At 58.8% G+C, this 27,574-nt stretch overlaps 1 protein-coding gene across 1 annotated transcript; it reads right to left on the reverse strand.

The window, feature by feature from the left end:
- Positions 1–240: 240 nt before the first annotated feature.
- On the reverse strand, positions 241–26,992 carry CSPG4 (chondroitin sulfate proteoglycan 4). The gene is made up of 10 exons (XM_030955255.1): positions 26,662–26,992; positions 13,977–14,140; positions 9,108–12,686; positions 8,335–8,814; positions 7,774–7,950; positions 4,739–4,937; positions 4,440–4,574; positions 4,131–4,285; positions 3,146–3,329; positions 241–2,949 (listed from the first exon to the last, which is right to left on the reverse strand). Exons 1-10 carry the CDS (start codon positions 26,756–26,758, stop codon positions 1,052–1,054), a joined length of 7,068 nt encoding a protein of 2,355 aa, XP_030811115.1. The 5' UTR covers positions 26,759–26,992; the 3' UTR covers positions 241–1,051.
- Between the last annotated feature and the right edge of the window lie 582 nt (positions 26,993–27,574).

The raw sequence follows: 27,574 nt of genomic DNA on the forward strand, positions 1-27,574 counted from the left end.
CATGTGTGAGCAGGATGTGCCCTGTGATGAGATTCCCAGCTGGAGCAGCACAGGGTATTATTGTTGGGTCCCCTTCTGAGCTCAGCGCTCAGTTTTTCCTCTGCCCTCCCTCAGACAGTTTCTATTTAAGTTTTTAGGACTCCGGGCTGGGGAAAATTTGAGCAAGAGCCCAGAATATGGTCCATTACCTCCAAATGTTGCTCAGCAGCTTAAAACAGGCCTGGCAAGGGAGACAGCTTAGGAAAACAGTGATGCACCTCGGAAAAGGCACTTTATTCTGTTTACTTCTGCCATACCGGAGTATACAGTGGAAAACCGTGCTGGCTCCGCTTCTCTGCTCTCCTCTCTGGTTTCACACTGCCCAGGTGAGCTCCAGCCATCCCTCCCTGCCAAGTCCTACCTGTTGTGCAACCCCCCCAGGGCTCGGTGCAATTGGCTTCATGCAGCACACGGCAAGTAGAGAAAGAGCGAGGCGGGTGTTTTTCCAAGTGGGCAGGGACTCCTAAATTCCCCTGGCATTGGCCACAGAATATTTTCTGAGCCTCTGCTCCAGTGTCTCAGTGTCTCGCCTAGCCCTGGGGAATTTGGGCAGCTTCATCCCCAGCCTGACTCAGCACAAGCTGCTCCTCATCCTCCATCTCTTACCAAGAGCTGTGAAAAGCACCCCTGTGGTGACCGTGCTGCCTTCAGAGGAGCCACCACTGGACCAGCCTGGGTGGCTCTGTGGGGACCAGTGTCATCAGGTGCCCCCCAGCACTGTGGCCTCCATCAGGTGGCCTAAATGACCACCCAAAGTCAGCAATTCCCAGCAAAGCTCAGGAATTTTGCCTGTCCCCAGTTGCTTATGCAGTGCCCCCCTCCCCTGCCCAAAGGAGATGTGGGGCTACAAGGTGGGCTGGGAGCAGCAGCCCCTGTGTCCCCAGGGCCCTCCTGCATGTGTGGGATGCCAGCTCCCAGGGAGGAGGAGGAGGAGAGCCGGGAGGAGGTGGCTGGTGGTGCTGCAGGAGGGGCTGGGTGCCCCGGTGGTCTCGTGCCACCGCAGCTGAGCCCTTCACACCCAGTACTGGTTGTTTTTCAGGGGGGGGTTGGAAGTCCGGCAGTACTGCAGGAGCTCGGGGTCTGGAGGTGCCCCAGAGCCCGTGCCCGGGGGCCCCGAGCCCTTGCCCTCCAGGGTGGTGACAGTCGTTAGGGGGATGCTTTGGCTGGGCTCTGTCCTCCGGAAGGTCTCGTGGTCTGGCACGGCGCCGTTCTTGGCCTTGGCGCTGGGAGTGCCCTGGACGTGGTGCTTCCCCGTCTTGTTGCGCTTGTGCAGGTAGAAGAGAAGGGGCAGGATGAGGGCCAGCAGGAGGAAAATGAGGCAGATGGGGATGATGATGCTGAACATGTTGGCCTCAATGAAGCTGAGGAAGGTGCCCCCTGCCCCGGGGCTGGGGCTAGTGGTGGCACTGGGGGCCAGCCAGGGAGTGGGGGACATGCCCAGCTCGCTGGCATTGGGGCTGCTCCGTGCTGTGCCACGGGGCACTGGGGGTGAGGGTGCCAGTGGGACTGTCAGCAGGGTGACACTGTAGGATTTGGAGGCATTGTAGGGCTCGATGCCGTACTCCAGGGATGCCAGCGCTGGTGGCACGCCATCAGCCACCAGCTCAAAGACAAAGCTGTCCCTCTGCAGGGGTTGTTGGGTGTCCCCAGCATCCAGCACCTCCAGCCCCACCAGCCCCTGCTCCAGCTCGCTCTGGCTGAAGGTTTCCATGGGGGATGTGGGCTGTCCTGGATCCCTGGATACCCTCACAAGACGGCTGGCACGGGGCGCCCTGCGGACCTTGAAGACTGGCACGCTCTTGGTGTGGTCGGCCAGCTCACTGGCATCGAGGACACTGGTGTCCAGGAGGGCTGTGGTGCCTCGGGGCCACAGGCTGCCCGCTCGGGTCTTCACCGCAGCTCGGACGGTCACGTTCACCACCCCGCTCCTGTTCCCTGCCCGCGAAATAGCAACGAACTGGAAGTCATCCTGAGGTGACCTGAGGTCACTGAAGGTGAATGTCACCTCCCCACGATCAAGCTGCTTCTGTGAGAAGCCCCGTGATGGCTTTTGGTTGACTTGTACCTGTCCAAACCTGGGCTCCCTGGTGATCCTGTACAGGACATTCCCTGCCCCTCGTGGTGCAGCACCCAGCAGGTGATGCTGGGACACGGGGGCCCTGTTCAGGTCTTGGGGCACCTCCAGCACTGCTGGGCTGGCAGTGGTGCTCAGGACAGGCAGCACCTTGACCTCCAGTGAGGTCTGGATGGGTGGGTGGTGGCCACTGGAGAGGCTCAGGGCCAAGGAGCCTGGGGCACGGCTCCCAGTAGCAACAAACACCACGCGGCCAGCATTGACATCCGCTTGGGTGAAGCGGCTGATGGGCTCCCCTGGGTCGTGGGCATTGGCCACGTGGCCAGAGAGGGGTCTCTGGAGGACACTGTACACCATCTCCTGTGGGGACACCAGCGGGTCTGCCACATCCAGGTACTCCTGTGACAAGGTGACCACGGAGCCTGGCAGGACCTGCAGCACCTCTTGCCGCTTCACCACCCGCGGTGCCGCGGTGCTGCCGGTCACTGTTATGTTGAATGCTTCAGAGATGACCACCCCATCCTGAGGAGGACGGACAGACCGCTGTTCCTGGGGCTGGAGCCACGCCCTGAAACTGAAGTGGTCTTTGGAGACGCTGTCCCCACCATGGGCGTACACCAAACGCCTCGCTGCCAGGTCTGACTGCAGGAAGAACGGCCGTGACTGCTCCAGGGGCACACCGGCCACCAGGAGCTGCCCATGAGCTGGTGGCTCTGTCACCAGGAAGACAACATCATATCCAGCCCTCTCAGGGACCAGGATTTGGCTCAGGAGGTTGGAGGCATCCAACACCGAGGTGTCAATCTCAGCCTGCTGAGCCCTTGTGAGCTGCAGACCTGGCGAGAAAAGGAGTAAAAATCAGCTAATGAAAGTTGGTCAGGGTTTGTTGCAATGATGGAAGAAGGAATTGGATGCAGTTTTAGATGTCTGATGTAATATATCAGCCATGGAAAACAGCACATTTGTCTTCTTCAGACAAACAAGCCCTCCTGAAGAGCTGGCTTGTCCCATGCTTCTCCATCCTACCCTTACCTGCGTTTTTCCAAAGCTGAGTCAAGCGCTGGGGACAATTTTCCTCGAAGGAGATCAGGACGAGGAGGATGAAGGAATCTGAGATGGTCGTGGGAGTGACCACACGGAAGCGGATGGCATCTTGGGCCAGCCAGAAGGGCTGGCCTGGCATCTCGTGCTGGTAGAAAATCAGCTTGCTGTCCACCTGAAAATTTAAAAAAACCCTTGACTCTGGGGGGGAGCAACCAAGCTCTAATTAGGTAAGAAATGGGGATTTTCACTAGCCGTGGCACGGTAGTGACCATGGAGAGCTCGTGGTGTTTCTTGACCAGGATGTGAAATTGTGGCTGCCCCATGCCTGGAAGTGTTCAAGGCTGGGTTGGACAGGGCTTGGAGCAATCTAGTAAAAGGTGTCCCTGTCTGGGGGGAACAAGGTGACCTTTAATCTCCCTTCCAACCCAAACTGTTCTGTGACTCTGTGATGTTTCTCCCAGCAATTAGGGGAACTGAGGCTCAGAGGAATGGTTGAGCTTGCTCAGCACCCTCCAAAGGTGAGCATAGCACAGAAAAGCTTCCAGAGAGGGTAAACCTATGTGTCTCCAAGTGATGGAATAAAATAAGACCCTTGCTGGGCCCTGCAAAATTTGGCCCCACAGGAGAAGGGTTTTTCCAGAGCAGGGGTGAAAAAATCATGCTTGGTTCTTCCCTTCAGCAGCAGCCAGGCTGGCTGGCTCTGCAGCAGGGAGATGGCCTAGGAAAAGGGATTATAGCTCCCTCAGCCTCCCCCAGTGCTAAATCCAAGGCTGGGGCAGCAGCTCTTAATCCCTCTTAGCAGCTGCTGGCAGAGCTGGGAAAGTCACAGCATGGCTGGAGCCTTGTGCTGCCTCCTGCCTGGCATCAGCTGCCTGTGGTGGCACTGGGCTCAGACTGGGACCCCCATGTGTGGTGGGGGGTGATGGAGGGCTGTGTTTGGGGTTCTGAGAGGCTGGAGGAATTGAAATCTCACCTGGGCTTGGGTGAAGTTCCTGATTTCCTCCCCCTGTGAGGTGGTCAGCCTGCCCAGACGTGGGGCTTGCTCGATGCTGTAGTACAGAGCGGTGGAGCTGGTGGGGCTGTTGCTCACTGCCTGCAGGTTCTGGCTGGTGATGGGCTGCAGGGCACCTGGAAAACACATCCACTGTGGATTTCGACCAGTCACCTTGTCACCCACCTGCAACCTCTGCCAGGGGCATCTCAGCAGTGCTTGGGCAAGGGCAGGAGTCCCAAGGGGGCCCCATTTGAACTGGATGAGGATGGAGAATGTGCTGGTACCCACCTGGGCAGACAGTGAGGCTCTGCTTCCTGGCCAGGCTGATGACAGGCTCCCTCTGGGCCCTGATGAGGAAGAAGTGCCCAGGAGATAGGTTCTCACCATCCCACAGATCGAAGGCAAAGCCACCATCCAGGGGTCCTGTGGAAAGCACAGACCTGGGCATTTGTGGGGCCAGAGGACATGCAGCTCCCCATTAACCTGTCAGGGTTTTTTGGGATGGGGTTGGCATCCCCTGTGGTGGCACAGTGTCCCCACCACCCTGGGGTGGTGCAGGGGCCTGGGGCACCTCAGCCCTGCCCTACCTTGGTGCACGAAGAGGACGAGGCCGGTGTCTATCTGGGCCTGAGTGAACCTCTGGAGCTCAGTGCCGGGCGCTGACCTCAGCACGACCTTGCCGTTGGCCGGGGGCTGGATGGAGTAGGTCACCTCCTCTGCTGGGGAGTCCTCATCCTCGGCACTCAGGATGTGGGGGCTGAGAGCAGCCGTGGCACCTTCCCGCAGCTGGGGGACAGGGAGAGAGGCTGAAATCCCCCTGCCAGACCCCCAGCACCTCTCCCCTTCTTCCCATCCCAGCTCAGAGCACTCTGCTGGGTGCCAGAGCACATCCCAGCCCAACAAGGGCGCCTTGTCTGTGTCCTGGGGACGCCTCCATCTTCTGGCCTCTTCCCAGCCCTGCGTCACCGCTGCCGTGTTTGCCAGCACGTGCCCCACAGCTGGGTCTGCGCCTCTGCACGGCATGGGCTGGAGGGCAAGCGTGCCTCAGTTTCCCCAGTTCCTGGAAATGGAAGAGGGCACGGTGCCCTGGGGCAGGGCTGTGCCTTTGGGACCTTGCTTTGCAGGGAAGGGGTTTTAGTGGGGTGCACAAGCTGCTGCTGGGCACACAATGACCACAAGCAGCCCTGTCTCTCCCTGGCTGGGTGTTTCTCCTCGCTCCTGCTCCCACCCCAGTTCCCGTCCCACCGCCCCCTCACAAGGCTGCAGCAAGGCCCGCTGTCCCAGCAAACCCTCCAGGAATGACAAATATGTGGCTGAGTTCAGAGCCACTGAGGAATTTCCCAGGACCACTTCCTCCCATCCAGGGGTGCTGACCCCCCCGTGGGAACACTGCCACCCCAAAGCCTTGGCATCTCCCATCTCCAGCTGGAGGCAACAATTTTCCCTGCTCGTGACCCTGTGCCACATCCCCATCTTGGCAGACCACAGGGATGAATGTTGTGCTGCCAAACAGGTTCTGCCCACACAGCCCAGAGCTGCCCTTTGCCCTCAGGATGCCTGGAAATCATGGGGAGCATGGATGGAGCCGTGCCAGGGCTCATGTGGGGTGGATGTGCAGCATCCCACAGCATCATGGGGCTGGGGCCTTGGAAATCTGCATCTCGGGAATCTGCAGGACAACACCCAGGCAGGCGCTGGAGGAGGTGCTCTGCTGGATGAGCTCTTTTCTGCTGTTTTCAGCTGGCCTAACCCAAAACATTGCTTGAGTGGGTGTGGGTGCCGACAGAGAAATTAAATCCCTCAGCAGTCCCCACGGGATGGCAGAGGCAGGCTGGAAAACACAGCTTTGGAGAGGCAGGGTGGGGGAAGTGCTGCTGGACACACAGCTGAGACAGGAGCCTCACTGAGCTCTTTGGGCTGCTTCCTCTCCCCAGCACCCACAGCAGCTGGAACTGCAGTCACACTGGGGGCTTGGAGCCATAAAAAACTCCCTGTGGGCAAAGCAGGAGGGATGGCAGCCCCGGGGCACCGCTGTCCCCTGGGAAGGGACAGTCAGAGCGGCTGGAGCAGCTCTGCTCCCAGCCCAGAGCCCGCGCTGCAGGAGCTGACCCATTTCTCCCTGCTCCTCGTCCTCTCTGAATTATTCAAGCCTTCCCCAGGCTCTGTGCTCGCTCACTCGGGGCCCTTTGTGTTTGCTCAGCCTCCGTGTCGCCTCCGCTCCCGGGGACAGCACGGGGAGGTGGCGGAGCGGCGCCGGGAGCGTGGCCGGGTGCTCCAGGGTGGTGGAAACCTCCGCCTCGGTGGCACCCAGCCATCCCTCCTTCAGATCCAGCCCAAAAACTGCCGCTCCTTCCCAAGGGGCTCCACTTTGGGGTCTAGACCCAGCCTGTTGTCCCTCGGCATCCCTGGAAACCTTTGTGCAATCCCTCTCCCGGCCCGGCCTGACCTTTAAACACTGAAGTCATCCCTCACCAGAGCACAAACACGGCAGGGCCGGGCCTCTCCCATCAGTCCCGTTGGGGGAAGGAAGCCTTTCCCTGCTCCAGAGCTCCTCTGGGCAGCTGTGGTCACTCTTCCCAGGGTGCTAAGGCATTCCCATGGAAAGGCAGACAAGTTACTACCTCAGAGTTGAATTTGAGGAGGTTTTTCTGTCTTTTCACTCTTATTTTTAGCATGATGGTTGGGGGAAGGGAAGGCCATGCTTACACTGGATGTTTGGAGTGGGGGAAAGGGGCTGGCATGGGCCCAGAAGCTGAGGAGTCAACTTCTCCCTGAATTTTGGCCCAGGTGAGGCAGGTCTACAAAAGGGATGTGGTCAGAAGCTTCCTGGGCTGGAGGGGGAAAACTGGGGCAGGCACAGAGCTGGGGCTGGGGGTACCTCCCAAACTTTGCTGGTATCCCTCAAAACGGCTGTCTCTGGGGCCAGGCAGGGCAGCCCCTTCCCCTTGGGCCTCTTCTCCAGAGTCCAGGCTCCCAGAACCCTTCCCAAGGCAACTGTGTGATGATCCCCATGGAGTAGATTGCTTTCCAGCTGCCAGTCTGGGAAATCCCAGATCTGGGATAGTGAAAATAGGAGAGGGGGGGTGGGGGAGGCATGACTGTGCTTCTGTGTTTCCCACTAAATTCTTTGCTGGAATTTTGCATTAGTGACCCCAAATGGCACAGGGAGGGGTTGGAAACAGAAGGTGGGAGTTCAGCAGCAGGTGAGACCTCTTCCCTTCTGCCGCCTTCTGGGATAACGTAAAGAGAGGTGTGAAAGCTGCCCGGATGATTGAGTAATTGCAGCCTGTGTTGGCGAAAGGCGGGCAAGCTGCTCCGGGAGCTGCGGGGATTATCCCGCGGGCAGGGCTGCGGAGGCGCTGCCGCCGTGGCAGCGCCAGGAGCGCGGGGCGATGCTCCCACCTCGCGGCCGCTCCCCGCACCAGCGGCGGGCGGGACGGGCTGGGGGCGAGCCCCGCTCGCTCTCCGCCTCCTCCAGAGCCTCGCCCCGCCGGGAAAACGCTCCTCCCTTCCCATTCCCATTCCCCGCGGTCCGCCTCTGGGCGGCAGCCCGGCTCCGCCGAGCGCAGCTCCCCGGGGCGGTGCCCACGCCGGTTCCCTCCCCGCGGCCGCCCAGCCTCACCTGCAAACCGGCGTTGACCTTCAGCCGCGGGGCCCTGGTGCTGCGGGGCAGGATGGTGATGAACAGAGTGCGGGCATGGCTCTGCCGGGATACCTCGGAGGCGTTGGCCAGGATGGTGAAACTGTCACTGAGGGATCGGCGACCATCCTGCCTGTACTGGATCTGCTGGTTCTCTACCTGCGGGGCAAGGGCCAGGTGATCCACCACGGAGGACACAGGCCACCGGCCCCTCTGCGGAGGTGACCCTGAACCGTCCCGGGAGGATGATGGCAACCCACCACAAGCTCAGGGGTAATAACCCTGTGGGCTCTCTGTGGGAAGCAGACCTGGAGCCCAGCATGGGTGCTCTGCCTGCATCCCCACTCCGTATCCCTTATCCCGTATCTGGGGCTGCAGAGCAAACCCACCACCCCAAATACCTCCATCCCTTCCAGTGGGGAGAGGACTCCTGCAGCCTTCCCCAACCTCCCAGTGTGGCTGGGGGCTGGAGACCACCCCGGGCTCTCCCCTAACCCTCAGGAAAGCAGCCTGGTGGGCAGGTGGGTGCCATGGGTGCTGTACCTCGCTCCAGGTGAAGCTGTGCAGCCCGCCCTGCTCGGGCCGCTGGCTGCTCAGGAGGGAGCCAAACCGGGGGGGCTCGAGCACCCTGAACTCCAGGCCGAGAGCTGGGTAGTGGGCGTTGGGAATGCGGAGGATGCTCGAGGAGATGGCAGCAGAGCCACCTTCTGGCACTGTGATGTTGTGGACGTCCAAGGGGACGGTGATGGGCAGCACAACCAGACTGACCACCACCCCCTCCAGAGGGTCTGCACCGCGGGCGGTGATGTCCAGGACAAACTGGTCACGCTCCACGTTGGGCTTGGAGTGGAGGTAGAGGACTCTGCCATTGTTGATGTCCTCCTGGGTGAAGGACTGGATGGGGTCCAGGCTGGGCTGCTCGTTCATGTCCTGGCTGTGCTGAAGCATTGCCAGGAAGCCAGAGGCTGGGGGGCTGCTCACCAGGTAGACTATGTCTTGGGAAGGTATCTCTTCATGGGTCACCTGGGAGTGTGGGGGAGATGAGACATGAGTGGGAGGGCTGGTAACTGAGGCTGCCCCATAGCCCACCTGCTATGCAATCAATCCCTCAAAGCTTTGCTGTGGGATGGACTGCAAGAACCACCTTACTGAGGCCATGCCTGAAGCCCTCTCTCTTTGCTCCCTGGGCAAAGCCAGACAAAGGCCTTGGCTCTGAGCAGGTGGGAGTAAAATGGAGTCCCATGGGTGGCCATCCTGGTTTGGTGGCCAGGGAAGTCATACAGGCATGGGGAATGACTAGAGAAGGGGATACTCACCATTAAGTCCTCCTCCTTGATCCCAGATGCTTCCCCCTGGAAAACATAGATCTCCTTGTGGTTAACTATGCTCAGGGGGCTGGGGTGGGTGTCCAAGAACACGCTGATGGCCAGTGTGTCCTCCACTGCCACCTCATTTGCTTCTACAGTGAACTGGAGCTCATCCCGGCTGTTCCTGCTCCCGTTGTGGTGGTAGGAGATGTCTCCTGCCAGCAGGTCCCTCTGGGAGAAGGCCATGACTGGCTGCTCCCCTCTCAGCACAGTCCCCCACCTTGGGGGGGTGGTTATTAGGAACCGTATCTCTTCATCTGACCTGATGTCCATGTTGGTTTCCAGGCTGAGGACAGAGGAGTCAATGCTCCCTCGGGTGCCCTGGTGGATGACCAGACCAGTGTTGTTGACTATTTTGATGTAGGGGTCAGATGCCTGCACTTCCAGGAGGGCTGTGGTTTGGTGGAGGCCATCTGAGACCTGCAGCTGGATCCAGCCCCGGTCAGCCCCGGAATGGACAAAGAGGATCTTCTTCTTCCTCAAGTCATCCTGTGTGAATCGATAGACCTGGTGGCGTCTGTCATCCACAGACACAATGCTGCCAAACAAGATGTCCTTCCTGGTCAGCACCAGCTGCGCGTCGGAGAAGCCAGAGTCCTTGTCAGTGAAGGCGATGTGGTCAGTGGTCAGCAGGTGCTGCCCGTTGCGCACCACGTTGAAGACTCTGTTCACTGCCCGGACAGGGCTGTGGTCATTGACGGGCTGGATGGAGACCCTGAAAACGCCCCTCACCTCCTCGGCCTCAGACCCGGCGCTGCCCTCGCCCTGCCTGACGGCCACGAAGGGGATGTCATCCTCCAGCGTCTCGGAGTCATCGTGCTGGTACAGCAGCCGGCGCTGCAGGATGTCGTCGTTGGTGAACTCGGTGATCTCCTCCAGGGAGGCCCAGCCATGGGACGCAGCCCAGGCCAGCCTGCCGTGCGCTGGCCCCTCAATCACCTCATAGACGTAGTCCATGCTGTTCACGCTCTGCACAAACAAGTGATCCTTGGAGATGACGGCCTGCCCGCCTTCCGGCACGGTCAGGAGCACATTGGTCAAATTTGGTGCATCGGGGTCCCCACCAATGCTGATTCTGTAGGTGTAGACGGGCGAGTGCTGCTCACCAGCGTGGACACGGAACTGGAAGAAGTCCTCAGCTTGCTGGGAGTTCCTGATGGTCACGCTGTAGCTCAGGTGGTTGCCCTGCAGGTCCTCTTCAGTAAATCCAAAGCCTTCAGTCAGCCTGTTGCCAAGTAGCTCCAGGTTTCCCTTTTTGGGAGCCTGGATGATCATGTAGTGGAAGGGAACTGGGGCAGAGTTTGGATCTTCCAGCATTGCCTCCAGCTCCTTGCTGGTGATATTTCTGTGCCGCTTATTCTTCATCTGGAGGGGAGCCATGGTCCTCATCTTAATGGTGGCTCTTTTAATCCTTATGAGGAAGGTGTTGTTTGGCAAGACCTTCTGCCCCACCTGAACTTTGAATCTCACCTCCTCCACGCTGTCTTCCAGACGGTGCTCCGGGTCTGTGCTAAAATACTGGATGCGCCCTTGCTCCAGGTCTTGTTGGTGGAAGGACTCAACTTTTTTCCATTCCCCTCCCATGCTCCCTTGCTTCTGGACCTCACCATATTTCAGAGGCTCTGTGAGGATGTACAGGATGGAGACCCGTTGTTCCACGGCGTTGGTCTCCACAGACAGGTTGGCTGTGGTGATGCGTGCAGCCCCTCCTTGGGAGAGGGAGAGGCCGGTGTTATTGAGCAGGCGGATCTCAGGATCAATGGCCAGGATCCTCAGGGTGGCAATGGGGCTTGGCACAGCGCCATCACTCACCTGCAAGGTGAGCTGTAAGTTTGTCCCACCCTGGTGCACATAGACTACGTTGCCAGCTTCCAGGTCCCTGCAGGAGAACTCTTCAATGGGCACTCCAGGGTGGAAGTCTAGCTCCACGTAGCCCTCCTCCATCTGCTGACCGTGCAGCTGGAATTCGAGGTCATCGCAGGACGAGTCATCATCCAGGACCTGCAGGATGTCGGTGGTCAGGTGTTTCCGTGTGTGCTTCAGGATTGTCATGTGGTTCCCATGGGGGAAGATCACCTGTGGGGCATCGTTGACAGGGTTGATCATGATGGGCAGCAGGTACACCTGCCCCTGCCGCAGGCACTCTGGGACCCCTTGCTGGGTGGTCACTGTCACCTCCAGCATCAGCTGGTCCATGGGCCCTTCGGAGCCATCGTGGATGTACCTGACTTTCCGATTCACAATGTCTAACAAGGTGAACTTCCTTCTGCTCCTGGACCCGGGAATGTCCAGCTCCAGCTGGCCGTGCCTGGGGTCACTGGTGATGCTGAAGAGGATTTGGGACTGACGGATGTTGACCAGGCTCAAGTCTACCGTAGGCTGGGCGTGTTTCCACTCCAGGTAGGCCATGCCCCCTTCGGAGACGATGAGGGGGCTGACATGCAGCAGCCTGCTGATGTTGGCAAAGGCGGGTGGGAAGCTGCTGTCGGGCCGGCACGCTTCCACCACCAGGCCTGGTGCTCCGGAAAAGCCATTTGGAGGTGGGGAAGTGGATGCCTCATCCTGCTCATACACCTCCTCATAGTCCCAGTAGTGGTCCTGCTTCCCACAGCCTGCTGTGATGTCCTTTGTGATCACAGCATCCTGCAGGCTCCTCCTCTGCAGGTTTATCCGGAGGTCCTCCAAGCAGCCAACAAACGAGTGGTTGGTCATGGTCCACAACGAGATGAAAGAAAGATGGTGCTCCCTCAGCCTCTGCAAAGCTTTTTCATCCATACCTCCAATGAAGAGGTTTCCCTGAAGGTCCAGGTAGTTGTTGATGCCCCGGTTGGATGTGGATGAAGCATAGTAGTCGATCAGTATCTCAAACTTGTGGATGTCCGTGTGGACCTTGACGTAGTGCTGCTGCTCGTCGCTGATGAAGACGTTGTTGTGCAGGACGATGACGCCGTTCCCCTTCTCCACAAACCCTCGCAGGCGCCCGTTGGAGATCTCCAGGTAGAAGAAGTCATTCTCCAGCCCTGCGTGGTAGATGAGGGGTGCCTGGGTGATGCTCGTCGTTATCACAAACTCGATGGTCGCTTCCTGCCTTGCGTCCCAGGTGGGGAAAGCAATGTAGGAGTGTGGCCCTGGGAACCCGAATGGGTCCTCAGGCTCTGCAGAGAACTGTGTGCTGCACCCTTCCTGGACATGGTGGAAGGTCTTGGAGCTGCCATCAGCAGACAGATGGGAGAGGACATCCAGGCCGTTGAATGTCACCAAGTGAAGGCACCCCCTGAAGGGAGGGCTGGCCTGGGCAAGGTATGGCAGGTCCAGCCTGCCCGTCCCACCGGCATAGAGGCCGTACTGGATGTCCAGCTCCCTTGCTGGCCCTGCGATGTCTGCGGAGCTGTTGAAGAGGCCATCGATGGTCAGTGTCATCCTGCCATCTTCCACCAGCAGCTCCACGTCGTGCACTGCCAGGTTATCAAGCTGCAGCCCTGCTGGGGACTGCAAGGTCACCTCCTCCAAGCCCAACTGCAGCCTGGCCTGCAGGGAAAGACACAAAATCCTCAGCTCAAGCGGGACCTCTCCACCTTCCAGTAGCACCTGCATGGACCCACACCCAGGTGTTCGCAAGGGTTTTGGTCCCTTGGTTCACTCCACCTCTCGATGTGCTCCTCCTTCATCCTCCCCATGGGCCTGCCCTCTTCATCCTGCTCTCTGAATTTCTCCCCTTTTGCACTCATTCTTAGCAAACCCTAGTCTCAGGGCTGGGGTCCTCCATCTCCCAGTCCCACAGCTGGGCTTTTCCTCTCCCTTCACAGAGCAGCCCTGCCAGATGCTGGCTCCTCCTTCCCTGCCCTGTCTTGCCCACTGCCCTCCATCCTTGCAAGCTGAGCTGCTTCCAGCCTTTCCCTGGGAACTGGCAGGGGAAATAGCAGGCTTTGCTCCTCGTGGGCAGCAGCCTGGAGCCTGCCTAAGTAGAGGGTTAGCTGGTGAGACACATGGCCTGCATTAGGGACACCTCTGGCCAGTGCCTCTCTTGCTCTTTTGCTTTGGTTTAATGTGGTTGGTAGCCCAGCCCAGGCTGCAGGAGAGGCAGGATGTGTGCCTCAGATGCTCCCTGCTCTTTTTCCTTCATGGTGGATGCCAACACCATAACCACAACAGGGAATTTTATTGCTCTGTCTTGATTGCTTCCCATGTTCCAGTTGGGACAAGGGAGATCTCTTTTTTTCCCTGGATCCTCTGTGTCTCACCTCCTCACACCTGAGGGTGCTGTGCACCGTGTCTGACCATGCAATGCACACAGGGTGCCAGTGTCGGGGTGTCCCTGTGTTGGGGTGTCCCCATGACCACCCCCAGCATCACCCAGGCAGTGGGTGAGCAGCTTCCCCAGATGGAGCCTGGTTCTCTGTATTTAACCAAATCTTCCAAGACTGTGTCCACTCTCCTCTTGGAGCTCCCTGTCAGGGGTCCTGGCAGCTGAGCTGCCCCTTCATCCTCTCACTGGACGAAGTGAGGAGGACACAGTCTCAAGCTACATCAGGAAGGTATAGGTTGGATGTTAGGAAAAAAAAATTCACCAAAAGAATAATAAAAAAATTTCTACCAAGGAGGTGGTAGAATCACCATCTCTGGATGTGTTTAAAAAAAGACTGGCCATGGCACTTGGTGCTGTAGTCTAGTTGAGGTGTTAGGGCATGGGTTGGACTCGATGATCTTAGAGGTCTCTTCCAACCTCATTATTCTGTGATTCTGTGAAACCACACTCCCATATATCTACACTTCAAGCCATGGCAGAGCTCCCAGCCCAGGGAGAGGAGGGGTGCTGACCTGCAGGCGGCCGGCTTGCAGCTGGAGCAGGAGGTGGTCGGGCTGGCCGGCAGCCAGGAAGAGCAGCCCGTTCCCCTGGCTGGTGAGCAGCTGCAGCCTCAGCCGCACCGCGCGCGAGGCGTCCGCCAGCGGCATCTCCACGAAGCTGTCCCCGAAGAAAGAGGCTGGGGAGAGAAGGGAGAAAGGTCAGGCAGGGAAGGACACCTCCTGCAAGCCCCGTCCAGGTGGGTGCTGTGGTTATGGAGCCCATCCATCAGCCCTTGTTTGCCATCTGACAGGTTGCTGGAGTCCAGCAGCCTAAAAAGACCCTTGGGGGAGTTTGATTTTCTGATTTTCCTAAAGAAATCCTAGAATGGGCTTGGGTTGGAAGGAAACTTAAAGCTCATCTAGTCCAAGTCCCCTGCTATGGCCTGTGACATTTCCCTTTCACGAGGGACCTGCAGCTTCTCACCTCTATCTCCCCTCTTCCTCGCCCTCCACTTTGGAAAAGATGCAGGAATTTTCCACTACTCCAGGTTGCTCCAAACCCTGTCCAACCTGGCCTTGGACACCTCCAGGGATGGGGCAGCCAGAGCTTCTCTGGGCAACCTGTGGCAGGGTTCCTGATTAAAGGAATTGTGTTTCTCCTCAGTGCAGGAGGAATAAACAGGAGTGCTAGTGATCCGTAGGTGGATGTGAGAGTGGATGGAAACCTCGGCTCAAAGTGGGCGCCTGGAGATGCAGCTGGAACACGTTCAACACCCAGTATGCATCAGCCCTGGAGGACTCAGCTCAATGGCATGTGGTCATGAAATGACAGACTGTGTCACAGGGCAGAGGCAGGAGAGTGCAGGATTAAGAGTACAGGGAGCGGCCAGGCTTAATTTTAGAGTGCTTTTAGTTTTTAGCTGACTCAATGCATGCATGTGCATCTCACACATGTTAAATGTGTGTGGCTGGGGCCTGCAGCCACCCATCCTGCTTGGCTCCAGCTCAGTCTGTGGCAAAACTCTGTGCTTAAGCATAAACACTGCAGTCCTGTAAGCTGGAAATGTTTGGGGAGGATATGTCAGGGACGGGGGCAAATGCACACTTTCAGTCCATATGTAGTCACAGGCTCTGCTGGAGTTTATATGTGTGAAACTTCCCTGCTGTGCTTTACTAGAGCACTTATCAGATCCACCCAGTGGGCGAACTATACTTAAGTTTGGGGTGCCAGATCTGTCTTGCTGAACTAGAATAGGAATTTGGTTTTCGGGGTCCCAGTCCCTGATCTTTTTTGGGGGAGGCAGGGATGGATGTTGGATGCTGGGGTGACACCAATCTTCTGCACAGCGAGGTCTGGGTATAAACACCCGCATCTGCTCTTACAATTGCTTCCCTGGATGCATTTTCCTCTTACCCAAGTTTCTGTGGGATGACCAGGCTGGGAATGGGCAATGCAGGCTTTGCTCACAGGGTGGTGCACTACGTGAAAACCCAACCCTGCAGAACAGCCACAGTCACTGAGGCATTTGGAAGGGGACCGTCTGTAGAGGTGATGGCAAAAGTTGGCGTGGCAGGGACAGAGCTGGAGCACTCTGATTTAACTTTTCCCATTTTCTTCAGAGCTGAGCCCTGCAGTGCCTGGGGGAAGCTTTCCTGAGCCCTTTGGGAATGGGGAGACCTCCTTGTCTAGGACACCACAAAAAATAATTTCCTGCCACTGGCAGCAGAAGAAAGTGCCTCAGTTTTCCCCTGTGGTCTGGGAGGATGACGTGGGTGTTGCAAAGGACCATCACCCCACCCGCTCTGGACAGGGAGGAAATGGCACCATGGAAATATTTGGCCTTTGCTGTAAGACTGAGCCCTTTGCCCAGCCCAGGGCAAGGCTGTCAGGGTGCCGGCTGCTGGCATGGGGCACTTTGCCTTCCTTGTCCTCTCCAGCCCAGCCAGTGACTCAGAAGAGCTGTTCTGTTCTCTGCAGGGCTCTGTCCTTCCCTGACCTGCTCCCTCCTTCCCATGGTCCCAGCAAAACCAGCCTTGCCCCGCGGCCAAGGGTGCTGGGTGCTGGGGCTCTCAGCACCACCTTGTCCTGGGCCTTGGTGAGCAGGAGTGACGTGGCACAGTGGAAAAGGGAATGTTCCTGTCCCTCCTTGCACAACCACAGGCACACGTGGTCCCCAGAGACATCCATGGACGTTGTGTGCTGGCTCCCGACGAGCTTCCCTGTGCATGCTCCATGCTCCAGCTCCCACTGGGATTTTGCTACATTTTAGTGGCTTCCCCTAATTCAAAAATGTTTTTCAGATGGGTACTGAGTGGCTGCTCTCACGGGGAGGGAAAGTTTGGCTGGGCTGGACCCACCAGCAGCTCCCTTGCCCGCCCAGGGGCTGGGCAGTGTCTCGCTGTGGGTGCTGGGGATGAGGGTTTGGGGCTGCTCCAGCAAGACCAGCTTGTTTTCCAGTGTGCCAGGGGGCACCAGCTCCTGCAGCCAGCACATTTTGTCCTGCCTGCACTCTACCAAAGCTGCCAGAAATGTTTTCCTTCTTCTCTCATGAAATACTAATAATAAAAAGCTCCCAGAGGTGCGGATGCCTAGAGGAGTGGTGCTGTTTTTGGGAGGAGGAAGGACCCTTGCCCAGATCCAGGAGGTGCTGGAATTTTTCTCCGGCAGCAGAGGCAGTTACTGTTGTTTGTCCTCCCAAATTCCTGCTTTATTTCAGGGCCACTCTTCTCCCTCATCAGCCCAGACAGGATGTGAAACCACTTGGCCTGTGACATTTCACTTTCACAAGGGACCTGCAGCTTCTTACCTCTATCTCCCCTCTTCCTTGCCCTCCACTTTGGAAAAGACGCAGAAAACATGGATTTTTGGTTTTTTTTTTTTTTCAAATGCATTTTGCTCTGGAGGAGCCTCCATGGGACAGGGTGCCCCATCCTGGTCCATCACCTGGAGCAAGGAGGGACTTGCAGGCACCCATCCCCATCTTGGGCAGGCTCAGGTGAGCTCCTGGGATCATCCCATGAGGATGAGTTCCCATGCCCCAGAAGCACCTATCTCAAGTGATCTAAGGCTGCCATGATCATACTACAGGAGTGTTGTGCCCCTCATCCCTGGATGCAGATGCCCAAGGGGGCCCCTCCTCTCCTGTCATGGCGAGCAAGAGTTCCCCAAATCTTGGCCACAGGTTGGAGTGGACACCCCGGATGTCCCACTCACCCCGGATAAAAACAATTGACATTCCCATCTTGCTGCATCCCACAGGAAATCACCATCGTGCCTTGCCAAGCCGATTGAAAGGCGTTGACGAGGCGAGAGGAGCCTCCTCCGTCACAGTTTCCGAGCAGCCAGCCAGCAGCCAGCAGATTATAGACTGCAGTGTCACTTGGGTTTGGGGTGGTTTTTTTCTTTCTTTTTTTTTTGTTTTTTTTTTTCATTGAATGAAACAAGGAGATGAGCCAAGAGCTCTAAGGAGGGGTCTGGGAGCAAGGCCCTGGGCTGCTCCTGGGCCTGCACACAGCGAGGGCTCCGTGCGAGCCGGCCCTGCCCCAGCGGCCGCCGGCCACGCGCCGGCCCCGGGAGCTCTGGCCCTCTTCCCCTGCTCCTCCGGCTGAAAACGCGGCTGCTCTGGCCTCTCCAGCGGCTGCTTTTTTGGTGTTCAGGGAATTTTCTGCCCGGGGGAGCAGGAGCAGAGCCTGGGGAGGATCCCCATCCGCTCAGGGGGCTCTCTGAGTGCTTGGGGCTCAGCGAGGCTGTTTTGGGCTCTCCTTTGTGTTTTTAACACGCATCTCAGCACAGAAACTTCTCCCAGCTCCTTCCCTGCACGTAGGAGGCTGAAGGAGCCAAGTCCAGGCCCAGGCGAAGGGAAGTGCTGGGAAAGCTCAGCGCAGAGAGGAGCAGCCCTGGGAGCGAAGGGTTCCTGCAGCAGGGACAGTCCTGGGCGTGTGGGAGGGCACGGGGGCTGGTGGGGGGCTGCTGCCCTGCCCGAGGCTCCCACCCCAGCCTGGGGCATCCCCAGCCCTGCCGCAGGACAGCATTGTGGGGGGCGAGAGGAGCAGCACGGGGTACAGCCGAGCCCCTGAGGGGCGGCAGGCTCCCCATCGCTCCGGCCACGGGAGGACGCCGAGGCTGAGGAGGAAGGAGCGGAGCAAACGCAGCCCGGGGATCGGGGTGTGGAGCCGGGGAGGGGCTGGGTGCTCAACAAGGCTCCATTCAGCCTGCGGTGGGGCAGGTGGGGGACAGGGCCGGCTGTGTTTGCAGGGAGGGGACTGGAATTCATTAAAGCAGCTCTTTAATGAGCGCAGCGGTGCCAGGAGAGCCCCGTGCAGACACACGCGCCCCCTTGAAAGGCTCCCTGTGTTCGCAGCAGCTTCCCATCCCGGCCACACCGCTTTTCCAACGGTGGAAAAACAGCCGGGCAGTGAAAGCTCCTTGTTGCCCGAACAGCCCGGGGCTTGTGCGGCCGCTGGTGCGCCCAGCCCGCCGGCTGCGCTCCTTCCTGCCGCCCCCTGTGCCAACCCGCGGCCCCTGGGCTGTGCCCGCTGCCGCCGCCACACGGGCAGCCTGCTGCCATCCCGCTCCGCAGCCTCAACCAGGGAGATGGTTTTGAGGCCCTGCGAGTTGTTTGGGGATGGTTTTTTAAATCTGTGTAACTTTTAAGGTAGTGAGGTCACCCGCTGCCAGCCTCATCGTGCTGCACCCCCACACGCTGTGCAAAGGGCGGAGGGGCTGGGGGATGTGAACCCCAGAGAGATTCGGGGGATGTGAACCCCAGAGAGATTGAGGGGATGTGAACCCTGGAGAGACTGGGGGGATGTGAACCCCGGAGAGATTGGTGGGATGTGAACATGGGAGGGGTTCAGGGGGTGAAAATACCTGAGGGGTTCAGGGCAAGGCCAACAGCAGAGGGGCTGGGCCATGTGAACAGCACTGGAGGGGCTGGGGGGTGGCTGCCCAGCGCTGGGGATGCTGCTCAGCAGCTCGGTCCCCTCCTGTTCCCCCTGCAGTGTGAGCTCAAGGCTCCTGTCCCTCTGGGTGGGCAGGACCAGCGCCGTGGGTGGCCCCGGGGCTCAGCTCCCTTGTCCCCATCCTGGAGCTCGGATGCCCAATGGGACCTGCAGCCCCCCGGAGCTGGAGCTGGGCTGTGCCCCTGTCCCCACACAGGGTGGAGGGGCCACGGGAGGAAGGGATCCAATGGGCTTTTGGAGAAAGGCTTCATTATGTTCCACATTCCCTTCGTTTTATGGTGTGGTTTTATTTATGGCCAGGGAAGGAAATGAGCAGCCTGCGAGGAGGTTAAGGCAAACACCGTAGCCCTCGGCTTTGGCTGGGGCTCTGCTGGGGGACAAATGGGGGGCTGCTGCCTTCAGACATGCCCTGAGACCCGAGCTGAGCACCCACCTGGGTGTAAAGAAACCCCAGTGCAATGGAGATGAGCTGGGTTGAGTCTGCGGCAAGGGCATCGGGGATCACACCACAGTCCCCTTGTGCCTGCCCCAGGAAAGCCTGGGGTTCTGCCTCGAGATTTATGGGATGGGGTGTCACAGGCACAGATCCATCCCTGCTGTGATCGCTCCTGGCACAAAGAAGGACTTTTCCTTTTATCCCCAGTCCCAGTGATTCCAGGCACTGCTGCTCCCACATCCTGAGCCAGGGCTGTGCGTGCTTTTCCAGCGCCAGCAATGGCAATCAGTGCTCTGGTTCTCGCTTCCCCCCTCCCTCTGGCCCTCCCTCACGGCGGGGCTCCCGGGGGCCGCCGCTTTCCAGGAGTGCTGGCCAGCAGAGATTGCTGGAAAGCAGCACCCACAAAACCACCAGGAAAGCCATGGCTGGTCACCTTCCCAGCTCTGGTCACCTTCCCAGGGCTGCCGACCACCAGAGGTGCCATCACCCTTGTTTTGGGCGTGGGAGGAGAGTCCTGGCCAGGGGTGCTTTGCTTCGCCCCCATCCCACCCGGGTGGCCTCTGGCTGCACCACGCTGCTTTGAACCCCTCCTCCTGTGTTTATTCCTTCAGTTCCTCTCCCCCGTTCCCCGGCCAGCTGCTCTGCGCTCGCCTTCCCCAGCCTGACAGCTTTGGGGATAAAACAGCCTTTTTACAGCCCACGGACTCTGGGCTCAGGGGAAAACATGAAAACATGCCCCCTGCTAATTCTGTGCTGTCTGGGAGGGGGCTGGTTGTACCTTCCCGTGTCCTGCCAGTCCCAACCCCTGCCCAGCGCCTCTGCCTGCTCCTGCCTGCCTTCCCCGGCCTTAGGAGCTGTGATACAGCAGGGAGGCCATAAAGCAGGGTCCAGGAGGCTTGGCTAGAGCTCCAGAGCTCCAGCGCTTATCCAGCATGGTTTTACGATGATTCAAGCACAGCCCTAAAGCTGATGGTATTTCCTGAGCTCTCCTGCTCAGCCAGATGCAGAGCCATGGAGGGGACGGCCAGGAGCTGGGGGCCAGCCTGAAACCCCCCCCAAAGGTCACAGAGCTTTTGGGAAGAGCTGTGCCCCCAAAGCCTGGCAGGAGCAGAGCAGGGATGCAGAGCTTTTAACGACGTGTGGCTCAATGGCTCCGCAGGGACTGAAGGAATAAGCCCAAGCTGGAAGCAGTGTTTGGAGTGTTTGCCCTGGGAAGTGAAGCGGGGGGAGAAAGTGGGAGGATTTGGGGAAGCAGGAGGCTCAATGGGGCTTTTGTGCCGTCCCCTGCAGCGTGACTCAGGCTCACTCAGGCTCCCGCTGCCAGGAGAAGTTGGCCTGGAAATACTGTATCAGCCCCAGAGGACGTGGTTTCCAAACCATTCGAAGTCGGGTTTTGTTCTATTTTTTTCTGTCTTTTTCTCTCTCCCAAGCCCTCTTCCCCTGTGTCACAGGCTGGCAGGTTTTCCAGCTCCGCCCTGCCCATCCTGGCACCCGCTGCCACTGTGTTCCCTACCCCAGCTGTTCCCACCCAGCCAAGCAGAAGCTTGCAGAGCTGAGGAAGGGCATGTGGTGGCACAGGAGGGGACAATCCCAGCCAGCTCCGTGCTGGAGGACCTCGGAGGAGTGGGGCGCCTGGTGCACATCCCACCTGCAGATCCCTGAATCCCATCCCTGTTCCCAAGCTCATCCCCAGACGCAGTGAGGGGAAGGAGCTGGCGGGGGGACCGGAGGAGCCGGGCCAGGGGATGCTCACTGACAGCCTGGAGCGGCTCGGTGTTACCGGAGAGATCCTGCCTGCTGTCAACAAACAGCCCGCGGCAGAGGGGCCGGCTCCAGCCGCCCGCGCTCTGATGGTTCCCAGCCCCGCTGGTGTCAAGTGGCTCCCGACGTGCCAGGGTGGGGGGAGTTATCAGCCAAAACTGTGGGGGAAGGATGAGCACGAGCAGGAACGTTGTAACCTTGCCAGAAGATACCTGCTTGCCTTAACTGCAGCATCCAGGGATGGGGAAATGTGCAATTGTGGTGTAAAATGTGTAAATTTGGGCCGTTCAGCTTTGGTTGTGCTGGTAAGGCAGCACCCACAGCCCCCTGCACCCCGCAGGGCACCAAGGACCACGGCCAGGGTGAGCTTTTGGTGATGCTGAGTGCTGTGAGGGGCAGAGAAAAGTGTCTCCACGGACAGAGGTGGGGGAAAGAGAGGACATTTTTTGCTCCTCTGAGGCTGACATGCTGAACTGTCTGCAAAGAAAATTAGTATTTTCTTTTTCCTGCTCCTTCTAGAGCTGAGAGCTCTGTCCTCTCCTGTCCTGTCCTCTCCTCTTCCCCCACTCTTCCAGAGGTCCCCCTCCCCACTCCCGCTATCCCTGACTTTTCCATCCATGAGAAACACCCACTGGGGTGATGTTTATAGAGAAAATAAATGCCTGCTCTATTTGTAGCCCGGGGGGAGGCCTGGCTGGGGGGGCTGTGGGGGTGTGGAGGCCGGTGCTCACATCCCCTCCCAGGGCTGCAGGGCTTTCTCAGCCACATCCACCTCGGGCCAAGACTTCCCTCTCTTCTCCCAAGCTCCCAGAGGAAATGACCCTGGTGGGCTCAGAAATTTCTGTGGGATGGGATGCTGAAAACCTTGAAGCCCTTCTGAAGCTCAGCCAGAGGCTGGGAAAGGGAATGGGAAATTCCTGCTGCCTGCCCCTCTCTCTACCAGGGCTGCACCACTCCAGGGGTGTGAGGTGGTTGAGGATGGGGAGCACCCATCAACACGGCTGGGGATGGCACCACCAGCACTTGGCGACTCCAAACCCTCCCATCCCTCGCCTGCCTGCAGCAAAGAGGAAAAACAACTTCCAGAAAGCCAAGACTTGGGCAAAAGTAGCAGCAGGGATTCACAGGGCCATCCCCAGCTGACTCACAGCTCCTTCCCCAGCCAGTGAGTCATGGTGATGGATCTGTGCTGCTTCTCTGTCTCCTTGTCTGGGAGGCACGTGATGGGCCTGGCCACCTCCAAGCCATGTTTGCCCCATCACTCTCTCCACTCCCAGCAGTTTTTGGAACCCTTCTCAGGGCTGTCAGGCAGCCAGGGCAGTCCCTGGGCACAGGGCAGCTCCCAGAGGCACTGCCTGGAGCCATGGGCGGCGCACCCGGGGAACAGGGATGGAAAATGGGCATTTATCACCCTCCCGCATCCACAGCCAGGGCACAAACATCTCCCACCCCAGCCTGATGCCTGCTGAGAGGCCCTGTTTGGTCTGTCCTGAGGGTAAAGGACTGGCAATGGGTGACAAACCAGGCAGCAAATGCATGTTCCCTGTCCTGGGGCTGGGAAGAGCTACAGCAGCCCTGCTCCTATGGATTTTAGCCTGCCTTTGCAGATCCCAGTGCTGCCCTGACTCTCAGCTCTGCTTTGCAAAAGGCTTTGTGAAAGGTTCTCTGACTTCATAGAACGTATTTGGGATATGCTTCATGGAATATATTAATATTCTGTCAATACAACAGACTAAAAATTTTCCTCATATAACAATACCTAACAATATTCTGCTATACCGGTCAATATATTATATTGGTAATATATATATACACATATTATATATATTATATATATTACCAATATATTATATTGGTAAATTCGACCTCCCTTTTTTTGGTCTATTTACCTCAGGAAAGCTCTGAGGGGTTTCCCATCCCAGTGCAGCATGGCAGTGTCCAACCAAACACAGGGCACGATGGAGAGAGCTCAGGAAGGGCTGGTTTGGGCATGAGGGAGCTGTGGTGGGCGCCCTCCTCTCTCTGTGTCTCAGGGGTTTGGAGATGCAGAGTGCTGAAGGGGCTGGTGGCAAATGAGGCTTGGGACGCTCAGGTGAGAGCTGGGAAGGGCACAGGAGTTTGCAGGAGTCTCCCAGCTGAAGGCTGGGGGTGATGCTCACACTCAGGCTTCCCAAAAAGGAGACAAAGCGAGCCCAGCACCTGGAAAGGGCCAGGGAGCAGCCCGGGGAGCCGAGGCTGGGCTGGGCCAAGGCCTGCTGTGAACAGTCTGTGCTTGGAGCTTTATTTAGGCACGCAGGCTCCCGCCTCCCAGGCCCTGCTCCTGTCCAGCCTTCAACCTGACGTGAGCTCCTCGGGGTGAGCTTAACCCTGTCCTGCAATCCTGTAGGAATACATTTATATTTTTGCCCACAGCTCTCTGTTGCTAAATATAAGAGTGAGACAAGAATATTCCTCCCCGATTCCCACGATACCAGTTTGTGTTCTCCCCCCTTTTCAGCATTTTTCCTGTTCTTTCCCATCAGCTGGAAACTTTTCCAGCTGCTTTGAGCTATGACCTTAAAACATGTGGCGCGGCCATGAAAAAGAAAGTTTGAATAAATCAGTCAGATTTCCAAAAGTGGAGGAAAGGAAGAGCTGAGGTGGCTCCGTGGAGCTGAGGAACCTGGAGAGAGCAGAAGGGATCCTGGATGGACACCCCAGGGTGTCCCAGACACTGCTCCCTGTCCATGGGCAGGATCCTGGATGTGCCAGGATCCCACCTGCCTCCCCAGGACCCCGTCACTGCCTCGGGGTCTGCCTAAACTTTGGAGGGTGGCACATTTGGGGCACCCACTTGCTGAAATCTCGGGGTGAACGCTGCTAACGGGGAGTCCACACATCCAATTCTCTCCTCTCCCCTCACTCCAAACCTCCAGTCACAGGGATTTTGGGGAAGGGGGAGCCCAGCCTGTGGGTGACCTCACTGGGAACCGGAGGGGAGCCAGGCTGTCGAAAAACAGTTTATAAAGCTTCACACTCTGATGTCAAGAGGACAAGTTTTATGAGTGTTTTTTTCTTTTTGGTATAATCCTGTATTTGATGAAGTGCATGATGACTTTTCCCATGCTGGGCTGGGCAGGAAGGCCTGGGTTTCTGAACCTGAGCTTGGAGGGAACACAAAACACAGGCTTCACCCCAAAAACCTCAGCATGCTGCTCATGGCTCTCCCTGATGGGGACATGGGATGTCCCACGGTGGGCAGCCCATGGGAACAGCTGGAATGAGTGCTGCTGGGCTCTGCAGGGATGTTCTCTGCTGCAGGGGGCTGCTGGGAAGCTGCTGCCCAGGCCCAGGGTCACAGCTGGCACATCTGTTCCAGCCCAGTGCAGAAACAGTCGCCAGCATTTGAAAATGGGGGCAAACCCCCTGTTCCTCCCCAGCCCCAAGTGTTGACCAGAGAGGTGCCCAACTGATCCCCAGAGCCATGGGGGGAGTCACCTGGGGTGAGTCTGAGGGTGTCAGTGAAAGCCATGGGGGTTTTGGGGGTTTTTTGGGGGTTTTTGCAGCCCCTTCACATGAAAGAATTTGGGACTGCCAGGGCAGCCCTCAGACCCACCCTGGACACTGCACAATGAACAGATCCATGTGGGGAAATCCCATCCTGGGATGGAAAGGTCAGGGCTGGGAGGAAGGAGACCACTCTGTTCATTAACAAAAGGGATTCTTTTTCCACTCAGCTTGCCAGGCACCCTCCTATTTTGGTGCATGACAAAAAATAGAAAGAACAAGGCCTAAGGTAATGAAAGGAGCATGTCCCAGAGGCCAGCTGCTCTCTGGGAGGGAACAGGACAGCAGGAGACCAAGAGCAGCCCTGCAGGTGCTGAGGGCCACAAGGCTGGGCTCTGGGACCATCCTCCTCCTTGCACTGACTCAGGCTGGGATGCAGAAGATGGTTAGGAAGCAAAAGGCTGGAGGTTTTCAGTAATTCCTTTGGGAACTGCTGGGAGCAAGCTCCTGCCTCTCTGCTGGTCCCTGGGGGGAAGTTTGGGGAAGAGACACTCCTCAGTGAAATGATATATTATTTTTGGGGTGAGTTAGGGACATGAAAGTGCTTTTTAAACACCCTTCACGTTCAAAGCTGCAGATGCTGCTGATGCAGTGCCCAGTCAGACCCCAGGCACAGCTTGGAGGGTCAAACCCAGTGGGACAGAGCCCATCCAGAGCCGCAGAGCCTGCTGAGGCAGGGAGGGAGCAGGGCTGTGGGACAAGAGCTGGGTGTGCAAACCTGGCTGCTCCATGGGGAAATCTGGGTATAAATCCCGCACCTCTGTCCCGCCGGAGCTGCCAGCCCTGTGCCAGCACGGGGGGACCCTCAGCCCCAGCCCTGACCCCCAGGGGTGGTCCCACAACCCTTCAGGGGCTGTGCTGATGGCAGAGGTGAGCCATTGACCCCTGGCCCCGGGACGGACAGCCCGGGCGGGGACACAGCCGCCCCCGCTGCCGGGATGCAGAGGGGCTGCCCCCGCAGGCGGCTCCCGTGGCAGGGCCAAACATGGGCAGGGAGGGCTGGCGAGCTCCCTCCCTGTGGCGCCGGGCTTGGCGGGGCAGCCTCGGTGCCTTTCCCCCGCCGGCTGCCCCTGGCGCCGAGCGAAGCCGCTCCGAGCCGCGTCCCGCACGGAGCACACACACACACACACCGTGCTGCTCCGAGCCGCGTCCCGCACGGAGCACACACACACACACACACCGTGCTGCTCCGAGCCGCGTCCCGCACGGAGCACACACACACACACACACCGTGCTGCTCCGAGCCGCGTCCCGCACGGAGCACACACACACACACACACACACACACCGTGCTGCTCCGAGCTGCATCCCGCACGGAGCACACACACACACACACACACACACACACACACCGTGCTGCTCCGAGCTGCGTCCCGCACGGAGCACACACACACACACACACACACACACACACACACACACACACACCGTGCTGCTCCGAGCCGCGTCCCGCACGGAGCACACACACACACACACACACACACACACACACCGTGCTGCTCCGAGCCGCATCCCGCACGGAGCACACACACACACACACCGTGCTGCTCCGAGCCGCGTCCCGCACGGAGCACACACACACACACCGTGCTGCTCCGAGCCGCGTCCCGCACGGAGCACACACACACACACACCGTGCTGCTCCGAGCCGCATCCCGCACGGAGCACACACACACACACACCGTGCTGCTCCGAGCCGCATCCCGCACGGAGCACACACACACACCGTGCTGCTCCGAGCCGCGTCCCGCACGGAGCACACACTCACACCGTGCGCCCTGCGGGAAGCGCCCAGCGAGGCTCCCACCGCCCTGCGAGCCGCTCCTCTCCCGCCTCCGCTTCCCCCACACGCCCTGCCCCAAAACACAGCGCTCCTGCCAGCCTGGCGACAGCACCCGCCACCCCGAGAGGGACAGCCCGCATGGGTCACCCGTGTCCGCTGCCTCCCCGGTTCTGCCAGGAGCAGGATTATCCCCAAGGATTTGTCACTCTCGGGCTGGGGACGGGACTCACCTCCGGCCGGGGGTCCCGCGCTGAGGGGCCGGGGGTGGCCGGCCAGCAGCAGCAGCAGCAGCAGCGCGGGGGTGGCGATGCCACCTCGGGCACCCATCGCGTCCCCGGGGCTGCAGCGGCGGCGAGGGCTCCGGGACGGCACCGCCTCGGCCGGCGCCTGCTCCAGCCCGGCGCTCCCGCTACTACTATATTTAATAAAGCGGAGCGAGGGAGGGACCTGTAACTTCTCCCGCCTGTCAGAAAGGAGAAGTTCGCTCAGATTACAACCCCAATTTTCCCCTCTTAAAGAGCTAGAGGCCCTCGCCACCCACACCCGCTCCTGAAAGCAGCCTTGTTCCCGCCGGCCAGGGAGGGAGGAGCGGGGACAGAGCCCGACGTGGGGTGCGAGGGGCGGCTCCGGAGGCACCGCCTGCTCCGGGCTGAGCAAGATGTCACAGTCCCAAAATACTCTGGGTTGGAAGCGACCCACGAGGATCATTGAGTCCAACTGTGAAGTGAGCGGCCCGTGCAGGGATCAAAGCCTGGTGCTATTAGCACCGTGCTCTAACCCACTGGGCTAATCTCCACAGATCCCTTGGCACTTCTGGGGGAGCAAAGCCAGTTCCTGGTGTGCACACAGACCCAGATCAGTGACTCGGTCCCAAAGCCGCTGTTACCCACCCCTGGCCGTGGCCCTGCAGACCTCACACCTCTCTCAGCTGGCAGTCAGGGTGACCTTTGGCCCTCAGGGCTCGCAGCACTCCAGCTGTGTTAGCACAACACCGGGGAAAGAACTTTCCAGCTTTTCCTCCTGTTGCAAAGCTGATTCAGAACAAGGCCACCACCCTTTGGAGACCCAGCATCCCACCCAGCCTGGCTCCCTGCTCCTTGCTCATGCCCCATCTTTCCAACCCTATCCAAAGGTGCTCCCATC

The sequence above is a fragment of the Camarhynchus parvulus genome, chromosome 10, assembly GCF_901933205.1.
Source record: "Camarhynchus parvulus chromosome 10, STF_HiC, whole genome shotgun sequence".
Taxonomy (NCBI): Eukaryota; Metazoa; Chordata; class Aves; order Passeriformes; family Thraupidae; genus Camarhynchus; species Camarhynchus parvulus.